Genomic DNA, 23,601 nt, shown 5'->3' with positions numbered 1-23,601 from the left:
GTAAACTTAACAAAAACTCTATCCATTCCTTAATGTCTCACTATTTCCAAAAATCTTTACATACTTCAGAAACTTTTCTTCGTTAGTAAGGATAAACTACCACTTGATGAGACATGGAAGAAAAATAAAATTGAATATTGCTTACCATTACAGTTTCACTCAAAACTATACTTCGTTTTTGATTCTATGAAGAGGTGTTTAGATTAAGCATTATGAATAACAAAAGCAAACAAAATTCCACGGAAATAAATAAAAAAGAGATTGCTTTTTAAAGTACCAACTATGTGCTAGACATTGTGCTAGAAACACTTGTGTGTATTTTTCATTATGTAGCATGGGAAAATGAAGTAATATGCCCCCAATGTAATAATCTAGCAAAGAAAAGTAAAAAAGGAGGAACTTTGCAATCCATACAGATGTTACCGTAGCAAGATAAAAATACCTTAGCCAGGACATGATAGGGACTCCACAAACTCCACCACTTTCAGAGCAGAGAGGAAGGACAGACTTGAGTGGGCAAAGCCATGGTGGTGGGTAAGAAGTGAACATATTCAGGGCAGAGTGAATATTTAATTATTTTTGAGAGTCTGTTAGCAAGGCAGTTGACAGAAAGAGGGTAGATTTTAGAGAAGTGGCCTAAACTAAAGAATGCCAAGTAAGTGTTTAGACTGACAAACAGAAGAAAAAATTTAATGAAAGTAAGGTGTTAGTTCAAGAAAGATAAGGAAATGTAAACTAATAGGAGAAATACAGGAAGTTGTGATCAGAATGTTAAAAAATTGTCTGGTTTTTGAGAGCATGTGTTGGAACATTGCCTATTAACTGTCAAATCCTTTTTGTGTGCTTGTTTGCAGTGGATGGAGCTGAAAATCAGTGGTTTATGGGAGGTGGAGAAAAGCAAAGTCAAAGTGTTCAAGGCAGATAAGTTCATTCAAATAGTCAGGCATTGTTCTAATGTAGGGGGAAAAGCTTTCTTTTAAATGATGTTTGTAGTGGAGTAATAAAAAAAATCAGAAAAATGCCATAGATGGTGTGATGTAAAAGACAGATCTTAGAGTCAGACAGTCCTGAGTTTGGATCTTGACTCAATCATTTACTGAAATGTAACCCCAAACAAATTATTTTATTTTTTAGTTATGCTCACTTTCCTCAATAAAAAAATAGTGTAAATGTGTATAATAAAAATTATTGCAAAGAGTTGTAATACCTCAAAGGGTGTGTGGGCTTCTGCCGAAGTGAACATGCTGTGATTTTTGCCTCATAAAATTTGATATACTCGATACTTTGACCAAAACTTTAGTTAAGGGCAAAAGAGAAAAAAAAAAATTCATGTAGTCTGAAGAGCTACAACAAATTTGCATGGCTGGTAACTTAAAAAATGTGGGGAAAGGATTCTGATTATCATGTTAAAATGAATTATTTTCGGTAAAAATGATGTAGGAACTATTTGCTCAGAAGTCACAGAAATATTTGGACAGAATATACTCTCAAATCAAAAGTCACCAATTCCTGAAATTCTGCTGTTTAAGGTCTACTCTGTGAAGCAGAAATATCATCTGTGAACAGACAACTATTTTCCTGAAAGGAATAATTTATTCTTATCAGTCATCAACTTAGAATGAATATATTTTTCAGGTCATTCACTAAGAAAGGTAGATCAGTACAAGTTTACAGGGAAAAATGTTGATAGTAAGGCCTAGGGGTTAGCTTTTGGACAATTATCTGGACACAGTACAAAAAAAACTTGGGTGGAGGTGGTTAGAAACAAAGTCGTGAGGCTCAGAAATGACAAATATGCAGTGAAAGTGGAGTGATAAAGAAAAGTTTCTTGTTTTTTGCCTCTTTTTTTTTTTTTTTTTTGAGACAGGCTTACTCTGTTGCCCAGGCTGGAGTGCAGTGGAGGGATCTCCGCTCACTGCAACCCCCACCTCCAGGTTAAAGGGATTCTCCTGCCTTGGCCACCCAAGTAGCTGGGGTTACAGGTGTGCACCACCATGACCAGCTAATTTTCGGTTTTAGTAGAGGCGGGTTTCACCATGTTGGCTAGGCTGGTCTTGCTCGAACTCCTGACCTCAAATGATCTGCCTGCCTTGGCCTCTCAAAGTGCTGGGATTATAGGCGTGAGCCACTACGCCCAGGCAAAGCAAAGTTTTTCAACTGTGGACTCCAAGAGCAAGGTGCCTATTTGTGTCTTTTGTTGCTATTTATTTCTTCATTATTTATTTTTGTTTTCCTTACACTTTAGTTCCAATTTCATAAAAAGCAAGAAAAGAGGTTTTTGTGTGTAAAGATGTTATCCTGGCATATCTTTATATCCATAGTACTAAAGGCAGATTTAGGTAGTTAAATATGTCTAAGGGCAGGTTCAGTGGTTGGTTTATTGGGTTTCTCTTAAAGTTTAAAACTGACAATACAGTAAAAAAGAAACTATCATAATATTTCTGCATATAATTCTCTCCTGTTACATGATCTGTTTTCACTAAAAGGTTTTCCTAAAATTTGAAAAGCTTTATTTTATTAATTACCAAAAATTAACCAATTATTTAAAAAGTTCAAAATCTTAATGTATCTAAATGTTTCATAAAATAATTTATGTTCTTTAGATTTATGCTAATCCATCAACTCTGAGGAAAAGGAAAGAACACTCACATTGTGACTGTATTATTAGTCTTTTATGAGAAAATAGTTCCTAAGTTTTAACTCTAATGAGCAGTTATTCTCTTAGCTAATAATATCATCAAATATAACAAATATGGTGAGAGTAAAGCTGTCACATCTAGAAAATTTTAGCAGCAATAAACACACCCTTTCCTTATTTTACATGATTTGTCATAGAAGCAGGAATCCCTAAAAGGTGATAATCAAAGCTCGAATTCAGGTGTTGTGACACTGCGGGAGAAGGACATAACGGTAGTCACAAACTATAAACAGACAACACATAATATAAGAGTTAACAGTCTAACTATGAGTTTGCTCATCTTTAAATTTCTACCCAGTTCAGATGAAAGTGGGTTTCTATTCTTTTTAGAGATTAACTACCTCTCTCTGTGCCCTTAATGGCATCACCCTCCTCCCATCATGTTTCAGACCTTGTTTCAATACTTTGTTTTCCCTCTTGCATTTTTAATCTTTTCATCGCCACTGTCAACATCTCCCCTCCACCAAGATCTTTCTCAATTCTGCTTTCGTCTCAAGCCACCATTCTATCATTTTCCCCTTTAGCAGCATTTTTCCTGAAAGACTAATGTATACTATTTGTAATCTCTATGTACTTCTTTCTCGGTGACCATTCAAATCACTGCTCTATGGTATATTCTATTGAAAACACTCTTGCCAAATGTAATGACTTTCTTCGTGTCTTATCCACAGTCTTAAACCCACATTTCAGTCTTTAATAATGCTAACCACCCTTAGGTTAAAAAAAATCTCTTCCAGTGGTTTCCAGGGACTAGGGGGAGGGCGGAATGCACAGGGAAAACACAAAGGATTTGTAGGGCAGTGAAAACTGTGTATGATACTACAATGGTGGATACATGTAATCATGTATTTGTCCAAGCCCATAGAATGTACAACACCAAGAGTGAACCCTAATGTAATCTATGGACTCAGGGAGATAATGATGTGTCAGTATAGGTTGAACAGTGGTAAAAATGTACCACTCTGGTTGGGATGTTTATAATAGGAGAGGCTATGTGTGTAGGAGGTATATGAGAAACCCCTAACTTTCTCTCAGTTTTGCTGTGAACCTAAAACTAATCTGACAAAAAAAAAAAAAAGTGTTAATTATAAAGAAGATGGCCAGGCACAGTGGCTCACGTCTGTAAGCCCAGGAGTTCAAGACCAGCCTGGGCAATGGTGAAACCCCATCTCTACAAAAAATACAATAATTAGTCAGATGTGGTGGCTTATGCCTGTGGTGCCAAGTACTGGGGAGGCTGAGGAGGGAGGATCGCTTAAGCCTAGGAGGTGGAGGTTGCAGTGAGCAGAGACTGTGCCACTGCACTCCAGCCTGGGTGACAGAGCCAGACTGCATCTCAAAATAAATAAATAAATAAATAAATAAATAAATAAATAAATAAACGGAAGAAGATACTAGCAACAAATCCAATCTGTCCGTGTGCTTGTGTGTGTGTGTGCATGTGTTTATGTGAGTGTATCTTCTATTGGCCTTTGACTGCTGGCTCCTGGTTCTCTACTGCTAAAGATTCACATTCTTTGCTGGCTCATTCTTCCTTTACCCAGTGTCTTGTCTTGCGACTTCTCTGTACTATCTTACTTTTCACGATCTCCTTAAAAATTATGGGACTCTAGTCTCCTGTGTATTATATGACTTACAAAAATGCATCATCTCCAACTCAGTGCTAACTGCCTACTGAACACACAGATATCCCACTTCTCAAACAAAACCGATTGTCACTTTCAACTTCCTACTGCCTGTGGTCAAACCTGCTATTTTTGTGTTTTAGGTATCACCAGGGTCACAACCTGCCAAAATAACCAAGTATAAAATTACAGAAATCTCAATTTCTTGTTTTTCTAATTGTCAACATGCTTTTAAAAATCAAGTTGTTGTATTCTTTCTTTCTTTCTTGTTTTTTGTTTTGTTTTGTTTTTGTTTTTGTTTTGAGACAGAGTCTCACTCTGTTGCCCAGGCTGGAGCGTAGTGGTGGTATGATCTCAGCTCACTGCAACCTCTGCCTCCCAGGTTCAAACAATTCTCCTGTCTCAGCCTCCCAAGTAGCTGGGACTACAGGAACATGCCATCACACCCAGCTAATTTTTGTATTTTTAGTAGAGATGGGGTTTCACCATGTTGGTCAGGCTGGTCTCGAACTCCTGACCTCAGGTGATCCACCTGCCTCAGCCTCCCAAAGTGCTGGGATTACAGGTGTGAGCCACTGTGCCCGGCCTTGTTTCTTAAATCTGTCTTATTTCCTTCTCCTGTCCTTCCCCTAGTTAAGATGACGATGATTGGTTTTTCTGGTAACACACTCTAATTGGACACATAGACTCCAATATTTTTTCTCATTCCAGTGACTGCTTTCTATTGCTCTAAGGATATCTTAAGTAGGATGGTCTAGTTATGTTACATCCACTTCCTTACTCAAAATCTTACAGAATATTTAAGGTCCTTTTAAAAAGGCACTTAAAACTTCAAATTCTGGCATTAGCCCATACAATAAGAGGCTACATATGCCAATAAGATTTTGTTTTAAATTTTATCTCAAATAAACCTCTCCTAACTACTTGTTTTTAATTCCTCAGTACAATGATTGAATCTCTCCTTAGAGTGCATAGATTTTTGAGTCCTAAATTATGTATTTCCCATTTTCATAATCTAAATTTCTCAAATATAGGTGATAACTCATCATTTTACTGAAAATGCTGCTTAGCAACATGAGTTATCCATAGTATATGCTCAGTGAATATGTGTTGAATGGAATTATCAAGGGAGCTATGTAAGAATAATTCTAAAAGTGTGAGTTAGACAAGTACGATACACAATGTTAAAAAAGGAATTAATCCATGTGAACTGTGTTGGTGAAAAAGCATTCACGTGCAACAGTAACTGAATTGGGGCTTGCATAACCAGTAGAAGTTGATACACAGGGAAGAAAAGGAAACAGGCTACCGGGGGAAAGAAAAAAAAAATGGAATATGGTATGTCTGAGAACAGAAGCAGAAGGTAGGGAAAGAAAAGAGCCCAGTTTGGGGTGGGAGACAGTCACAGTAACAAAACTGTATGTGCTAATTAACAATAGTAGAATTGATAGGTCCCAGATACTTATCTAGGACTGATCTAGAATCACAATTTCTCGAAAGAATTCTGTAACCTCTGTACCCATTTCTATCACTAGTGCTATGAATATATTTTATGGGATAAAAATTTTATGTTATGAACTTAGTATCTTTACCTGATCAATCCAAGCATCTATCCTGGGCTTTATATATTGACTGTCTAATATTTAAATATCAGACTTAAAAGTACTGTCTTATCTCCTTTTCTTAGAATTTCAAGATCAGGATGGCACAACAGATCCACTAACCACTTACTTTTAATTGTTAATACATATTTATCTGACACATAGTAAACAAACAACCGGAAAAGCCTGGGAAACCCTCAGATTTTGTTCCTTTCTATAAAGCAATTGATCCTTCTTGAATGTATGATCTAAATAAAGAGAAAACGTAAAGGATTAAGGCTTGGTAACCATTAGGCTTACTCTTTTAACAATTAGAAACTAAATTTCTATTACCTTATGTATGTTTTTTGTAACCATTAGGCTTATTCTTTTAACAATTAGAAACTAAATTTCTATTGCCTTATATATGTTTTTTAAGTGTCCTTTTTCTCCTAGCTGAAGTTCTAATAAAAGAACATAAGCAATAAATCTACAGTCTGGAATTTCACAATTCACTTTAAAACATTTCTGAGGAAATCACTGAGGAACCTTAAATTTTCCTTTTCTAAAACCTTGACCTATAAATAAAACAATGTCATAGATCTGATGGAGACCTTAAAAGTGTCCTCAACAAACCACATGTAGTCAAGTAATATGAATGGTAATTTTAAAAGTGATCATGATATCCATCTGGTTTTTAAAGCTTTTTCATAGGTAAATGTGATTAGCAACATTTGGAAAAACAAAGTGACTTCCTTATTTGACAGATACATAGAATTAAAACTAAAATAAATGGCCTGGCAAAATTAATACATATGAACCATGAGTCAAGACTAAAGAACTATCAGATCATCAGTAGCTCCCTCCTGAATTCAATTAATAATGGGGAGATATTAAGGAAGTCACTTTTATTCTTTAACACTTTTTTCAATTGTAAAATAAAGGAGTTGAATTAGATGAACTATAAGGCCCCTTTTAGCTATAATAACTATCAATCCATATAGGATGAAAATAGATGTTAAGCAGACATCCCTTCCTTTGAATTTTGGCAATCTGGCAATGTAGCAACAGGGCGCAACCCTTCCAAAATAGCAGTATCTACTCAGGTAATATAAAAGGAGAAAAGAGTAGATACGCAAAAAGTATGTTTTCCAGCCTCAATATAAAAGAGTTTAAGAGATATAATCTCTTATACCTACAACTTACAGGCAACAAGGATAGGGAAGAAAATAAGGATAAAACAACAGTACATTTGTTATTTATATTAATTGTCTTATATAATTTTGTATTAATGATCTATGCATCAGAAAATGTTCTTCAGGTATGTGTATATGATACTCTAGAAATAGTGAATTCTTAAATTTTTAAGCTTGTTTATTCAATTCTGAGGACATCATTTTGGTAACACTTTCTCTCTACAATTGCACAACTCTCTGTGAATTTATGAATTATGCTTAATATAATGAGAATTTATCTCTGAGATGTTTGCTTGATGCCTCCCCTTTATTATAATCTCTTATGATGAAGTTTCTTACTCTCATTCTATACTGTCTGTATAATAGTCTGTATGCCAGACTAAATATTCCACATATAAAATTCTAAATAACAGCATTACTCATAAAATATTAAATATATAACATACATAGTCTGAAGTATAATGTTATAACTAGTATTCTGGATCTGAAGAGTAGATGGTTTCTTCCAATATTGTAAAATATCTCACAATATCTCTCTTAAGAGAGACCAGGATGAAGTCTGGTGGAAAAGAAATCATGACTTCATGGAAAGGAGCTAAGGAGCATGATTGTGAGAGCCTGAGCATTACAAATTGTTCTTGATGCTAAGTATTTTAAAAGTTCAATTTTGAATTCTCTAGCTTGGTATAAGACTTCATCTGATTAACAGTATGAATCTATTTGCATAAAATTTATCATTATGATAAACAATAGGATTATTTGAAAGTAAACAAGTGCAATTTCATCTAAATTGTCTGATGCATAAAGTTATTATAGCATAACAAAACTCCAGTGATAGTAGGCTTTCTGAATGCCATCGTTAAAATACAGCATGTAGTTTCAGGTTTAAGTTTTGTTGTTGTTGCTTTTTTTTTTCAGGTTTAAGTTTTAATGTCGATGGAAGTCCTGTGCTGCTTAACCTGACATCCTATGTATTGAAATTTATATTTTAAAAATCCAGTTATTCAGAAATATTTTTAAGTAAATACAGTACTGCATAAACTATGCCAGTTATAAACATTTGGTTCCATAATTTTTTAATCCTATGCATAACAAACAATTCATTCACCTAATGAAAATTACAAATCTAAAACACGTAACTTCAATAAGAAAGAAAAATGAACTGCACATAGAATTGAATAAAGACACATGCACACTCTTTTATATAATTGCTTAGATATGTGTATGTATGATGTATGTTTGTAGGTGTATGAGCACAATTCTGAAAATTTATACACTAAAATGACAAAGCATTTTATACAACTTTCAATTATGCTAAAATAAGATGATGTGGAAATAGACAGGGAACAGAAATACAAATGGTAAATACAGAACACACATTTTCTTAAGCGATGTTTAGAAACACGCAAAAACTTAGAGCAAACTGTTAGAAGTTAATGCCAATTATATGTCATATTTGTAGAGACTATCACTAATAGCTCATTACAAATAACTTTAAAATGCAAAATACAGTCTGTCCTAATAAGCACCATAAATGAATATTATTGCCACATACATATTCTAGTGTGTGTATCAATTTATTTGATGAAAAATATATTAACAACAAAAAAACCACTAACTAAATAAATAATCCTTTCATCAGCCCCCAATTTCTGCCACACTAATGCTTTGGTGAATCATCAAGGGGAGTAAATTATTCATTATAAATCTCAAAGAGATCCTCCATTGAAAAATGTTTGCTACTGGTCCTTCTTGGAACCAACATCAAGAATACTCTTGGCAATCTCAAATATTACAGTGAAACAGAAGGTGAGGGGCAACCACTCAGGAGAGGTTTCTAGAACAAACTGAGCTCAGGGAGCTTACATTCCAGCTGAGAGGGGTGTGTAAAGATAATTACTAATATGTTGAATTACAGTAGGAAAAAAAGATTAATCAAGAAATTGCATACAAATGTCAGCCAAGGCTTTAAAAACAAAAACCTGTATTCTGTTTCAGATGGATACAGCATCTGGAATGTTTTTAACAGTAACCCTAAACATGGTCACTATATTATATCTTCATGGCATTAAGAAAATAATCTATAACGTAAGTGTTTGAAACATTTCATTATCTTAAGTTTATTTCTTACTGAAGGGCCATAGTATGAATACCATCATAATAATCAATAAAAACTACTCAAAAATAAACACAGTAAAACAATGAATTCAAGTGTACACCACACATCTTTATACAAATGCAAAGAGTTAACTACTGTAAACAGCTTTTACAAAAAGGGTACTGTGAAAAAAATTACTGCAACGTTATCCTTGGTTAATTGTTTTCAGCATGTTAGTTAAAATTGTCAAAACTAATAAGTAGTAATTTATCTTTAACTTCAGGTTACTCTCTGCTAATATGTTTATAATATAGGAAGGAAGAAAAAAGTAGAGGTAATTCAACATTGCCGTATGCATTTCCTAACTTTGTATCTTCATGTGCTCTAGCTGGATACAGACAATTGGGGGACAATCACTTTTCCTTACATATTTTAGCCATGATTCTTCTTGGCTGCCAGGCATCATTTAGGTCTGGTGAGGCAGAGTTCTGTCTCTTCCACTTAGCTGTCTTCCACTTAACAAGCCAGAAAGCATTTGGATAACATTATTTTTTGTGTGAGTGAACAAGTCAGTATTCAACTTAAATTGATTAATATAAAGACTCCTCTCAGTGGGTAACACTGCCATCTGTCTTGGCCATGACCCAAGGTACAATGTCCAATGCCCCTTTTAGTGTTAATAGCAAAAATACACTTAAATTTACATCCAACAGAATTGACTCTTTCGTCCAAGCAAGAGTATATTGATGCTATTACAGATACTGACTCAACATCTATTGCATGTTTACTATGTGTTAGTCATCATGGTAAGTACTTTTTAGGGTTATCATATTTAATTCCCATTACCACCTTATGAGGTAGGTAGTATTATTGTTATAATTTTACAGACTGAGAACGTGAAGCAAAGCAAAGTTAAGAAACTGGCCCAATTATCAAACCAGAAAGCTGACTGTAGAGCCCACAGGGTGGATTATTTGGTTGTGTAGGATTTATGTAAAGCCTCAAGAGAGAGATGAATTTGGAACACAAATAAAAAGATATTTTAAAAAGTGTCACTATCCCTGTTTTCTTATTTCTTCCAATCCAGCATCCCCATTAAAAATGAACCATTCAGGAGATAATCATAGCAAAGACCTGTAGAGAGAAAGATCAAATGTGGCCAATGTAATTTAATTTGAATGGAAAATAAAGCAGTTATACCAAGGCTAGACAAGTTTCATTTTCAGATTATAGGTACAAGACATTTTGTTCATCAAAAGATTCATCTGGCTCAATGCTAAAGGTTTTAAAAATAAGAGCCAAAGACAAAGACCCTAAGCATTCCACATAATTGCCTTTGCAGTTAGAACTAACTGGCAGAATCCTAGTAAAACAGTATTCACTTAGGTGTAAAAACCTGTAGGCAAGACTAACAATAAGATTACTTGCAGATAGGTGTTAATGAGGTCATTCAGGCAGATGAGGTGCCAACAGGGTATAGTTAGAGAGTAGTGAATGAACTTGGGTTACTATCTTGTAGGGAAGCCAAAGATTGTGAAATTTAGAATCTTGGCAGAGTTACTCATTTGTAAAGCTGTTTGATAAATCAGGAAAAAAAGAAAGGCATGTATCCTAGTACTGAAGTTTGAAAGAAAAGTAAAATAAGTGAAGATTTTTTTTTTCAGATTAAACTAGACACTATTTGAAAAAACTGAATGTGAAAAGCAAGCACTGAAAAGTATTCTCTAACAATGAAGCTCTCTTACTCTGATACCCTCGTTTTTTAAAGCCAGAAATTAATGCCTTTTTATCTATTAAATTCAAAGTTATAATAAGGACATTATATTGTTACTCTTAGAATAGTGAATATACAATCGAAGGAGCCCAAATATTTCTTTAAATACAACAAGTAGATAAAATTTAGAATCACAATTTTCACATAAAGATAAGTGCATACAATTACTGCCCAGTATTGCAATGAATTGATAGAGGCACAATAAATATAATTTATTAGTGAGTACATTAAAATATCACTACTGTTCAACAATGTGATAATAGAGAGGTACAATACTCAAGGGATGGCCAATGTTTGATGGTTATCAATAAGCCAAGACACCAGAAAAAACCCTACGAAAATATATTTTTATCGCACGTTTTGCTAGTAAATTAATACAATTATATCTGAAAAAGGATGGTACGATGAAAAACTTTTGACCCCTGTTTAATATCAAATATGTAATATTATTTCCTTGAGATAATTTGGGCTTTAACCTTCACTTGGTAATGTAAGTGGCTTTCTCTCCCTGCAATTTTTGGCACTTTACTTTAGGCTTGTTAATAAACTTAAGAGATTTTTATTTTTTAAGTGAATTGGGTGTTATAGGAAGAGTAAAAACTAATTTAATCCATCAATTTGGAATACGTGCCTGAAAATTTTGGCTTATATGTGTGTGTGTGTGAAGGCTGATCAACCATGGAAATAATATGTGTGACATTAAATTAACCCTTCGATAGGCATTATGTAGGGTCTCTTAAAATTTGCAAACTATTGTAATAATTCACAACCTATTATAAACGTCAGTTACATAGTGATGAAAAAATATGGCAGGCTTTAGGTACCCCATCTATCTTTTTGACCTCTTTCTTCCTTTTAGCCCACCAGTACTCTTATGGTGTTCCAGACTACCACTCTGGCATATTGGTACTTATAAATGCAATGAATACTAAAACAGAACCATGTCCATCACATAGCAATTGTCAATTATGAATAATATAGTATTTTTTCTGGTTAGTGTATTGATTTTAAATCACATTATGTAGCCATTTTAGCATGCTGAAGTTTATATATAAGGTAATCAATAAAGGAAAATAAGCAGTTAATATTACTTAAATAATATTTCCCTTGTGTTGTGAAGCCAAGAAGCCCCATTTGTAAAGTCACTCAATGACCAATATGAAGTATGAAATTGGCACACTATGGAGATGGCAAAGATCTGATGGCAAATGCACTGCTATGCTCCTCGTTTCCCACCAGCCATACCAGACCTCACTAACTCATCCTGGTGCTCTTTCTATCTGAGAGATGAGATGCAGTCTCAGACACATGGAATAACCTCAGACTTCTACTCAACACTGCATTCAAAGCAGCCAAGAACAATTTGGAATACCTTTGGAAAGACCAATACACCGGTCATCACAAACTTGGGCAACAAATTCAGCTTTACCATTGAGAAATTTCATGGCCTCTGGTGAATCATCTTACTTCTCCATGTCTCATTTTCATTCTGAAAATATGTCAGTGAAAATATAAAGATTTGACGCTATAGATTTCTTTTCTCTCATCAGTAGAATAGAGATTTGTTTTAAATGGTAGAAGTAGTTTTAGATAAAAAGCAAATACTATTAGCAGTTAAGCCAGCTCACTCTTCAGTCTAACGAAAACAATTTTTCCATTGGGATTATTTTAGGAAAAAGTGTTACTAATTAGGAATACTGTCCCATTTTTAATGCACTATTTTTAAAAGTAATTTTAAGTTAATTTTCCTTATTAAGTTAAAGTATATAATTGCACTTGATGTTTACCCAAAATTTATCTTTCTTTAAAATATACAGAGAATACTTAGAAATTAAGATTATTTTAATCTTTCACATAAACTTAATTACATCATGTCAGCAAAACTTACCACAATTTTTAAATATTTGCTATTTTTCTTTCAAATGTTGTTACAAAAAAACTTAGGGGGACCAAATACTATAGGATTAAAGTGAATGAGACCACAAACCAGGTAATTTCAGGTCTCTCTGAAGCCAGCATATATAACATTTATTACCCATCCTTGACATTCACTATTTCTTTTTTTTTTTTTGACATTCACTATTTCTATAGAATAGGATATGTTATTGCTGCTTCCACTTTTGAGTTTATTTTTGTATTGCAATTAACATTTTTAAAAGTTTCATATTTTCCATAAATATCCTTTCATTAATTTGACACTATTTTTATTGAAAACATTTTCTGTTTTTTTAACCAAAGTATGAAATTAGATATTTCTTCTTCATTCAGGAAGACATTGATTGTATATGAGTATTAATTTTGTTGTTGTTTGCCAATTATAATTAGGAAATATTATGTATAGAGTAGTAAAAAGTAAATAAATTTTGGCTGAGTCAATTTAGAAATACTCTAGCCCATTGAGCCTAAATAAATACATCATTTCTTAAGGAAACAAGCAAAAGTTGTGTATAGTAGTCCTTTGGTATGTGTAGGGGATTGGACACACATAGATACCAAAATCCATAATTGCTCAAGTCCCTTATATAAAATGATGTACTATTTACATATAACCTATGCACATCCTCCTGTATACTTTAAATAATCTCTAGCTCACTTATAATACTTAATGTAAAATAAATGCTGTGTAAATAGTTGTTACACTGTTTTCTTTGGGGAATAATGATAAGGAAGAAAAATGTATGAACATTTTCAGTACAGATGCAACCATCCATTTTTTCCCCAAATATTTTGGATATGTGGTTGGCTGAATCCACAGATACAGAACCCATGACTGTGAAGGGCTGACTATATGTGAAAATACATGACTTATATATTTCAAGATTTCTTAAGAATGCAGGTAGAATCTATGCTGAATAGAAACATGAAGTTGCTTTATTTAAAAATTCTTGAATGGAGACTTGAGGATTACTATCCATTTCCAAGGATAACTCGTATGTGAATTGGGCCACATAAGCAATTTTCACCAAATATTACAGTCCAAAGTGACAAGTTACACTCTAGTGGCAGAATATGTTTAAAAGGCCTTGGTATATTTATATGACAACTTGAAGAACATGGAACAGCAATTTTGTTCTAAAATATGTGTTGAATCAACCCATTATCTATGTCCATTTATTTTCTGCATATCAACACTCCCTCATCAAATTATTCCTAAAAGTTCAAGAAAAGTATAGTGGTGTTAAAGCCTTTATATATTTAAGGTAGTCAACTCACAGAAACTGTGAGATGTATATCTAGTGAAACATAACTAAATTGAGAACAAAAGAAGCAAGACAAAATCAACTAATTACATCTGTGTCTTAACATTAGTCGTATCTTGATTATCTGCACCAATGGAAGGAATCGGCTATAGAAAATCACATATAATCTATTTAGTGGGACTGGGTCCATGGCCTTGTGCCTAGTAGCTGAATTTCTAATTGCCCAGTGTAACTTACTGCAAATGTGTTGTGAGGATGCCCATCACCAGAAGAGTGGCCACAGATACATAATTTTGTTTCTGGAAGCAATTCCTAGGTTAAACAAAGAGAATCAGGAGTTGGCTTTTTTTTCAATCTTAAGGCTTATGCTAATAACGTACATTCTCATTTTTAAAAATCATTTTTTGGGATTATTATCTTGGTAGGTCAAAATAGGGAAGAATATTCCATCATTGTCTCACAGTTAACTAGTATAGATTTTAAAAATAGAAACAATTTGGCAGATGGGAAGCTGAATATTTGGATCATAATAAATTAACCCATAACCAAAAAATCCACTGATTATGTACCATGATACTGCTGTAGGAACCTTACTTCCCACTTGTAAGCTAAGAATCATAAATACTCCTATATATTTAAATGGCACTGCAATTTTGGTGTATGGGAAGTTATTTGTTCTTAAAATGTAATCATCAATAATTTTGAAAAAGCAAACTTCTGACTTGTAATCAATTGTAACCAGTACAAATGAACATAAATCCTGTCCTACCATGTCATGTGAGAACAATCACAATAATTTTTTTAAATAAACTGCTGTGGTTATGCATTATTATATAAAAATTATTGCCACTAAAATGTATCTAAGACTATGCAACCAACCTCCAAAATATCTGTTAAAACCTGTTGAATTGTACCATTTGCATTGAAAACTACTCTATATACTCAAATGTATAGTTTGCATTTTCATCTGTAAGAGCAAAGTGATTATTTATTGATAAATGACATGGAATGTCATTTTTTACCTAAGTAGCATTAGACATTTCAAAGATTTTGTCTGAAGGGCAAAAGGATTACACTGCATTTGAATAGACCATGTGACAACACATCCTTAGACTTCATGTATGATATGAAAGCATGATCCCCATTCATAAGATACACAAGGGAAATTATAACTATACCAGAAAAGAAGAAAAGCAAGGAGGGATGTGTTAAGGGTGTCAGGGAGTATTTGTAGTGGTTTGATGCATGTAAATATTACATCTTATAAATAATTCTTTTCAAATACATCTATGAAGTTCAGAGGTTCTGTTTAAGAAATGGATTGTATATGCTTTACACGTCTACATGCCATTTTCTTGAAGATAAGAGCAACATTAATTCAAACAGGAAAAATGGCTTCCAAAATACCCTTTTCCCTCTGTTTCTTAGGAAGAAGTATGTCACCTGATGCTAGCAGATGAAGACTGGGGGGAAAATGTTCAAGTTTTATTTTGCTGTCAGAATTCAACAAATACATGTTCATCTAAATTATTTTGTCAACAGCCTTGTGCTACTCTTGCTAACCTTATTTGGCACCAGTGCATAATTAGATACACAGGGGTGTGACTCCAATTGAAGGTGTTGGCATTGTAGCACTCTGTGAAAATATTAACTATGAGGTTAACTCCAATTTTCCCTTCTTTAATTAAATGCACATGGTACTAATGAGGTAACCTACTGTTCCTTGATAGCACTAATTAGCTAAGAGGAGAGTACACTCTCACACTGCAATTTAAACCTAAAAATAAGGTTGAAATATGCTAATTGCAGGCAATTTAAAACAGTACAAGTTGAAGAACTAGTCATAATAAGAGAAACTGACTGCTTTACAGCTAGGCAGCTGTAACTTTGGTTAAAATCAAAACAAGCCACATGATTTTTGGACTGCTATTTAACAAGGTCATAAGCATCCTTAAAAAATGAAATGCTATTCCATACCATAACAATAAGCCAGACTAACACTAATAAAGCCCACACAGATAGACACTCATTTACATAAAAAATAAGTGATTGTCACAATAACTCCAAATCTGCCGTGACACTGTTTATATTTAATACTGAAAATTAAACTCTATAAATAAGCAATATCACCTTAAATTCTTTCACGAGCACCTACGTTAAATAAAATATCATAATTTGTGTCTCCAGCATTAACAAAACATGTTGGGATCCTGGAGTTTTGTCATCCCAGTCAGGTCAGAAGGGATGATACAGAGAATAAGTCTCACTCCTGGAGGAGTACATAAACAGGAAATATTGAGATAATGTACAAGTACAGTAATAAAAGTAAACAAAAATAATATGGAACAAAAGCATACAATTAATGCTACTGATCCCTTAAATGTAACCATCCCTTAAATGGTAATTTAAGGGACACAGGTGCCAAAATATTAGAAGGATTTCATTAAAAAAGAGGTTTTCACTAGAATTCGTCTAGTTTTGTAGCTTTAGGATGGAAGTTGCCTGTGGCTTCACCGTGAGAATGTTCCCCATTTTTAGCTCAACTGACTCAGAAACATAATTTCGTAAACCTAACCATATTTCAAACATATCTTCTTTAGTTACTATCTGAAATGTTTCCCAAATTTTAACAAAATGATAACCTTGACAAAAAGCAAACAAACAAAAACAAAACAACCCCCCCCCCCCAAAAAAAACCACAAGACCATGAAGAACCTTTTGATTCATGAACAATGATATATTTGGATTGGTACACAGTATATACTCATTATTTTTCGATTCCCTAAAATCTATGATATGTCTTATTTTTATCAACCAGAAACACTGACTAACCAAAACACTCCTATCAAATCATTCCTGCTACCATAGAGAGAAATAAAGCATATTAAAATGATACTGTCATTAATCTATCCATAGGAACAAGAGACACAGAACTGCCCCCGACACTGAGGGCTCACAGTGACATTTCTCTGTCCCTGTCACTCTGCATGCAAAATTATGAAATATAACAGTTAAACAATCAATAAAAATAAAGAGTTAAAAGGGAAAATTTGTGAAAAGAGAAAGTCAAATTAATCTAAACTTTACTGAAGAACAATAACTTAGAAGTAAAATAATCTATTGAAAGGCAAATGCTTTTACGTAACTCTCAATAGTTTCTACAGCTGAAAGTATGTGAGAATAAACTTTGCACTATCATTAGCCCATCATCATATCTTGCCAACAGGCTTGGTTGAAGAAATTGTGCTTTGAAAACCCCACCCAGTTTCTTCTCATGGCTTTCCTAACGCTTTCTACGACAGGCAGGGACAGAATGTTGGTAAGAGATGCGATAAAACTCTGATCAACCATGCTTTAACAGACCCATGAAGCCGCAGGTTTGTAAAGAAGTAGCAAGACAAATAAAATCAGACAGTCACTTACAAATGGATCTCCTGGAGGCAACCTGACATAACTCCAGCAAATCACAGGGAAACACAATGTGAACGGATATTTTAAGTGTTTGCATCTGTTTCAAATAAGCACCAAAGAACCTTTTAACAGTGAAAAGGCCAGACAATTTACTGGAACGGACTTTCAACATTAACTTCAGAAGGAATCTATTCTTCAATTAAATGTGAATCATTGTAATTTTTCTTTTAAAACAATAAAGAGTAAGTCATTTAGTGCTGAACATAAGAATGCTGGCTCTGGAGATAGTCTGCTGAGCTTCAGATCTTACACTTACTAGTGGTATGACCTTGAGCAAAATACTTAGCTTCTCCTGTCCTCTCTCTCTAGACAGAGGATAATAAGTAACATCATCATAGGGTTGTTAAATATGTTCAATTGTAAAGTAATTAGAACAGTGCTGATACCCATATACTTAACATTTATTAGCTATATACTTATTATTTGTTAGCTGTCATTATTGCTTCAAAATAGTACTCAATTTTCAGATAAAAAGAATTACTGTTTCTAATATGTATAAAATGCTATTACGTATTATAAAGGTTGCAAAAATTCCCAAGACATTGTATCTGTCTTCAACCTATCAGTAGACTTAATGATACATACTAAAGACTCTCCTATATGAGTAAAGAAATATTTTTTCCTTTTAGAAACCTGGTACAGCAAAGCAAGAAGTTAATATAGGTGTGTTCATATTTAGTTGATAAGGTGAAATGACTTGTAAGAAAAATAATATTTTTTGCAAGGTTGATGAAGTGTAATTTTCATAGAAAAATATATAATATATACATGGTATTAATATTATATATTGATCTTTCCTAACAAATGAAAATATTTTAAATTATTTAATATAATTTGTTTCTTGAGGTTGGTTGAAAGGACCCTCAAATCTTTCTTTAACATGTTTAAAACTTTAGTGTCTTATAATATTTAGGATAAAATAATATCTGAATGGAATAGTATTTGTCTTAGTCCATTTATGTTGCTATAAAGGAATACATGAGGCTGAGTAATTTATAGAGAAAAGAGGTTTATTTGGCTCATAGTTCTGCACGCTGTACAAGAAGCATGGTGCTGGCATCTGCATCTGGTGAGGGCCTCAAGTGGCTTCCACTCATAGCAGAAGGGGAAGGGGAAACACGCGTGTAGAAATCACGTGGTGAGAGAGGAAACAAGAGTGAAGGAGGTGCCAGACTCTTTTTAACAACCAGCTCTGTGGGAACTAATAGAGTGAGAGATCACTCACCATCACAAGGATGGCACCAAGACATTCATGAGGAATCCACTCTCATGACCCAAACATCTCCCGTGAGGCCCCACCTCCAACACTGGGGGGTCAAATTTCAACATGAGATTTGGAGGGAAAATATCCAAGCTATAGGAGCGGTCTACATTTTAAAAGTGCAAAACTGAAAACATCAATGTTCAGCTAGTCAAGAAGTATGAACATTCTTCACATGTTATAAAACAAATCAAACTTTAAAACAATAACAAAAATAAATGGTTGATTTGCCTTTCTGCCCCTCCAACTGTTTTGTTGTGTTTGCTGATTTGGTGGCTTGTTTTTAGGACATCCATATCTGATGGAAACTGTCCCAGGGACAATGTAGCTATTGGGTTGTACCAGGATAACACATTTTAGCTTTGCCAATTCATACAACTTCATCCTTCTCCAGTCCATTTCTGAAAAACAAATTTTAAATTGCCTAGGTCAGACAGAGAAGATGAAGAAAAGAGAAATCGTACTTGAAAACTGTTTTGAGTATTCCACAAGACAAGTGGATCACAGAAGTTGTTCTCTTGTTCAGAGTCAGTCAACAAGAACCAGAGATTACGTATCTCAGAGGACCAAATCTAAGTAAGTGCATGCCTAAAAAATTTTCATTCTTTATTCTGATGTAGTTAGCCTTGTCTTACTTTCTTTTGTGACACACACTCCAAAACCTGTACAACATTGAGAAGACCGTGGTGTGGACTGAGGAAGGAAAGGAAGTCCAGGGAGATAAAATTATTTGTAAAAAGTTATGCTTTTATTTATTTACTTATTGTGAGGCTACTGTGTATCACATATCCCGACTATACAGGTTCCCAAACTTGAGCATGTAAAATAATCTTTGGAGAAGCTTGTTATGATTGCGTATTCCAGGCTACTTTCCTAGAGATTCAGATTCAAAAGATCTGGTATAGTGTCCAGGGATACGCATTTTAACAAGCATCTTGATTATTGTGGTTTGGAAGGTCTATGATCATACTTTGAGAAATATTGCCCTCTGTTCAGGATATTTGCATGACAGGTATTTTTCCCTTATTTTAGTCCATTATTCATTTAGTCAACACTTTTCAGTACCTACTATGAGCTATAAACTATATTAGTTTATGTGGATATAAAGGTGAATGAAAATGGTCCCTCCATCCAAAGGAGAGTGGGAAAAAAAACAGTCTTGTAAATTAGGATACAACAACATAAGTGCCATTTGCATGGACTCCTGATTTTTTTTTTTTCTTTTTTGTATCTGAACCTCTTTGGCAATCTGATAAAATCTAGAATAGCCTTCTCAGAAAAAAAAAAATTAGTTGCATACAGTAAAATAAGGCATTAAAAAAAAGAGAATTATACTGAGATTCAATTCTCAAAATATTTAAAAAGCTACATTTGTGAAATATTGTTATTTATTAATGAATTAAATAATAAGATATAATAGCATATTTAATGAATTAATAAGATATAATGAATTAAATAATAAGATATAACAACCACTACAATTTTGAGTAATGGGCACAAATAACATTTCTAGATTTTTTTTTTTTTTTTTTTTTTTTTTGAGAGGGCCTTGCTCTGTTGCCAAGGCTGGAGCGCAGTGGAGCAATCTTGGCTCACTGCAGCATCCACCACCTAGGCTCAAGTAATCCTCCCACCTCAGTCTCCTGAGTAGCTGGGACTACAAGTGCATACCACCATGCTCACCTAATTGTCTTTGCTTTTTGTAGAGACAGGGTCTCACTATATACTCCAGGCTGGTCTTGAACTCTGGGGCTCAAGTGATCCTCCCACCTCGGCCTCCCAAAGTGCTGAGATTATAGGTATGAGCCACTACACCTGGCCATATTTCTAGACATTTTTTATCAACTGTGATGATATAGGAATATTTTTATAATTTCTATCGCTGACAATGTCACAGATACTGCTAATAATACTGTGGTATGTTGCCTACATTCCTAATAGAAGAATATGTTGAGTTTCAGTTGGGAATAAAAATAAGAATACTTTTTCTTCCATTCAAGTTCGTAAACCTCCTGAATTCTATCCATGGATTCTAAGTTTTAAAGCCCCTGTATTAGAGAGAAATACATTGTTGAAGACGTAAAAAGTACAATTTGACCATATTGAAAGAAGGCATTTTCTAGCTGGCTCCCAAGAAATGAGTAGGAATTCATTACTTGGGAAAAAGATGTGGAAAAAAAAGAAAGGGAGAATGCAAAAGGTTTAGGATTATGCCGACAATATGTGATAGTTTTGGTAGGAGTATGCTATAAATGGGGCCAGATGCTGAGAGACAAGGCTAGAAAGATTAGGACTATGAAGAGTTTTGCAGATCAGGCGTTAGTAGTGTGTTTTTTTGTTTTTTGTTTTTTGACAAGTAGAAAGCATGAGGGTGTGGGTTCAGACTGGAATTGGCTGGCAACCTAAGATTCCCAAAGATTCATTAGACAGTTACTTCTGGTAAGTGCCAAAGCAGTAGCAGTTACATGAAAAAGGGATACCCAATTTGAGGACCAGCTAACTTCTGAGGATTTGACGACTACCTGAGTAACTGAGAGAGTAAAGGATAAGGGACATTGGAAGCAGACTGTGATGCCACTAGAAAGACAGTAGGAATGAAGACAATTTTTCAAGAATGGAAGAGAATTTGGTTCATTTGGAAATAGTAAATAAGACGTTGACTACTGAACATCTAGGTAGGTGTTTCTGGCAGACTTCTGGCTATACAAGACTTAAGTTCAGGTGACAAGACAAGACATATAAAGACCTGAGAATCAGCAACTTATGTAGTGGTAATACCACAGGGAGTGGATAAGTTCTGGCAGTGCGGTCATCTAAAGGAGTAGTTCTCAGCCCGCCTTGTGGGTCAGCATCACACACAGAGCTCTGTATATAAAATGATGGTGGCAATCAACTTCCTGATTTAACTGGGCTTGGTGGAGACCAGGCATTTTAACAAATAAACATCCTAAGTAATGACAATATGCAGCCAGAGTTTTTGAACCACTGATATAAAAGTTAACAAAAAAAGTTGTAGGCAGGAGATGGGGAAAAGACAACAAAACACAAAGAAGAGGAATGTTAAGAGAACTTGTATCAAAAGTCTCAAATGTTTTGACAGGATCCACTAAGATGAGAATTGAATTCAACTCTCTGAAGTGGTCAGTGATATTCAATAGAGCTATTTCAGAAAGGTAGTGATGTGGTTTGGCTATGTCCCCACCCAAATCTCATCTTGAATTGTAGTTCCCATAATCCCCATGTGTCATGGGAGGGACCTGGTGGGAGGTAATTGAATCATAGGGGAAGGTATTTCCCATACCGTTCTCATGATAGTGAATAAGTCTCATGAGATCTGATGGTTTCATAAAAGGGAGTGTCCCTGCACATGCTCTCTTGCCTGCTGCTATGTAAGATGTGCCTTTACTCCTCCTCTGCCTTCCACCATGATTGGGAGTCCTCCCCAGCCATGTGCAACTGTGAGTCCATTAAATCTCTTTTTCTTTGTAAGTTACCCAGTCTCAGGTATGTCTTTACTAGCAGCGTGAGAACAGACTAATACAGGTAGTAAGGAAAGAAAACAAGGTATAATGTGTCAAAAAAGGAATGGAAGATAAGTGTAAACAATTCTTTCTAATGGCCTAATGATGAAGAAAAAAAACAGGGTTAAGATAATTGTCTGATATAAAACTAATATGGACATATGAATGTGATTTTGTTTAATTGGTTTTTGTTTTTAAAGGTGGGGAGGGAAGGCACACAGTGAAATGGGAGACTGAAGACATAGGAATGAAGATGTGCAGCTGACAAGACAAGGTTCTGGAAGAGGTGGAAAGGGGTAGGTATGCACAGCAAGAGAAATTGGCCTTGGAAAGAAGATCTCATTATGATACAAAGGGATATAATCAGAGATGCTAATATAAGTTTGTTTTGGGAGTAGAGATGAGAGAGGCAGAGGGAGTTCTTGGCTGGTAGTGTCTAAATTTTTTCTCTGAAGTAGAAGGTGAAGTCACTGACAACAGGGAAACAGGTGTGACTTAAGTGCTTTAAGGGTACACTGAAGGCTAGAAACTGATGCAGGGAGAGAGGCAGAGTAAGGTGTCTAGAGACTTGTGAAACAATTGCTAAACATCAATGAACACTAGCCTAAAGTCAGAGAACCAATACTGCCTGATATTGCGATTCTCTACAGGAATACTCAGCAGCTTGCTTAGGAGTAGGAATAAGAAAAACCACAGCTTGGGAAATGGAAGAACAAATGCTGTAGCAGGGTCAGAAAGGATGATTCAGAATAGTGAGAGTGTTTAAGGTCATCCTTAATCATGGGATACAACATGATCAGGAAGAAGTCCAGGTGGGTGGAGGTGGTGGTGGGCTATATGTGGGAATAACAAGAGAGTATGGTGCAAGAGAACATAGTGCGCAGAATGGGAATTCCTTAGATCCACCAATTCAAAGCGATTTTAAAGAACCGGTCCAAGTTAGGCATGGTGGCCCATGTCTGTAATCCCAGCACTCTGGGAAGCTGAGGTAGGAGAATGACTTGAGCCCAGGAGTTAGAAGCTGCAGTAAACTATGATCATGCTACTGCACTCCAGCATGGGCTATAGAGAAAGACCATGTCTCAAAAAACAAACAAGCAAACAAAAAACCCACCCACCACCAAAAACAACAAAAAAGATAAGTCCAAGGTCATGGGGAACATTTTTAAAGGAATCG

General features: G+C 34.6%; 1 protein-coding gene across 44 annotated transcripts in view; it reads right to left on the bottom strand.

Moving 5' to 3' along the window:
• Positions 1-23,601, bottom strand: part of FOXP2 (forkhead box P2) — a 606,462-nt gene that overhangs the window by 109,051 nt on the left and 473,810 nt on the right. For 26 of the 44 annotated variants that reach the window (XM_063667746.1, XM_063667751.1, XM_063667750.1 and 23 more), the window contains one exon: positions 14,409-14,483. The exons of the other annotated variants lie outside the window; for them this stretch is intronic. In XM_063667746.1, coding sequence (XP_063523816.1) covers positions 14,409-14,483 — 75 coding nt within the window. The remainder of the gene's footprint in view (positions 1-14,408; positions 14,484-23,601) is intronic. 44 annotated transcript variants of the gene reach the window in all.

This window comes from Pongo pygmaeus, chromosome 6 (assembly GCF_028885625.2).
Source record: "Pongo pygmaeus isolate AG05252 chromosome 6, NHGRI_mPonPyg2-v2.0_pri, whole genome shotgun sequence".
In the NCBI taxonomy this organism is placed as follows: Eukaryota; Metazoa; Chordata; class Mammalia; order Primates; family Hominidae; genus Pongo; species Pongo pygmaeus.
The sequence above is the reverse complement of the archived record's forward strand: the minus strand, read 5'-3'. Positions and strand labels throughout refer to the sequence as shown.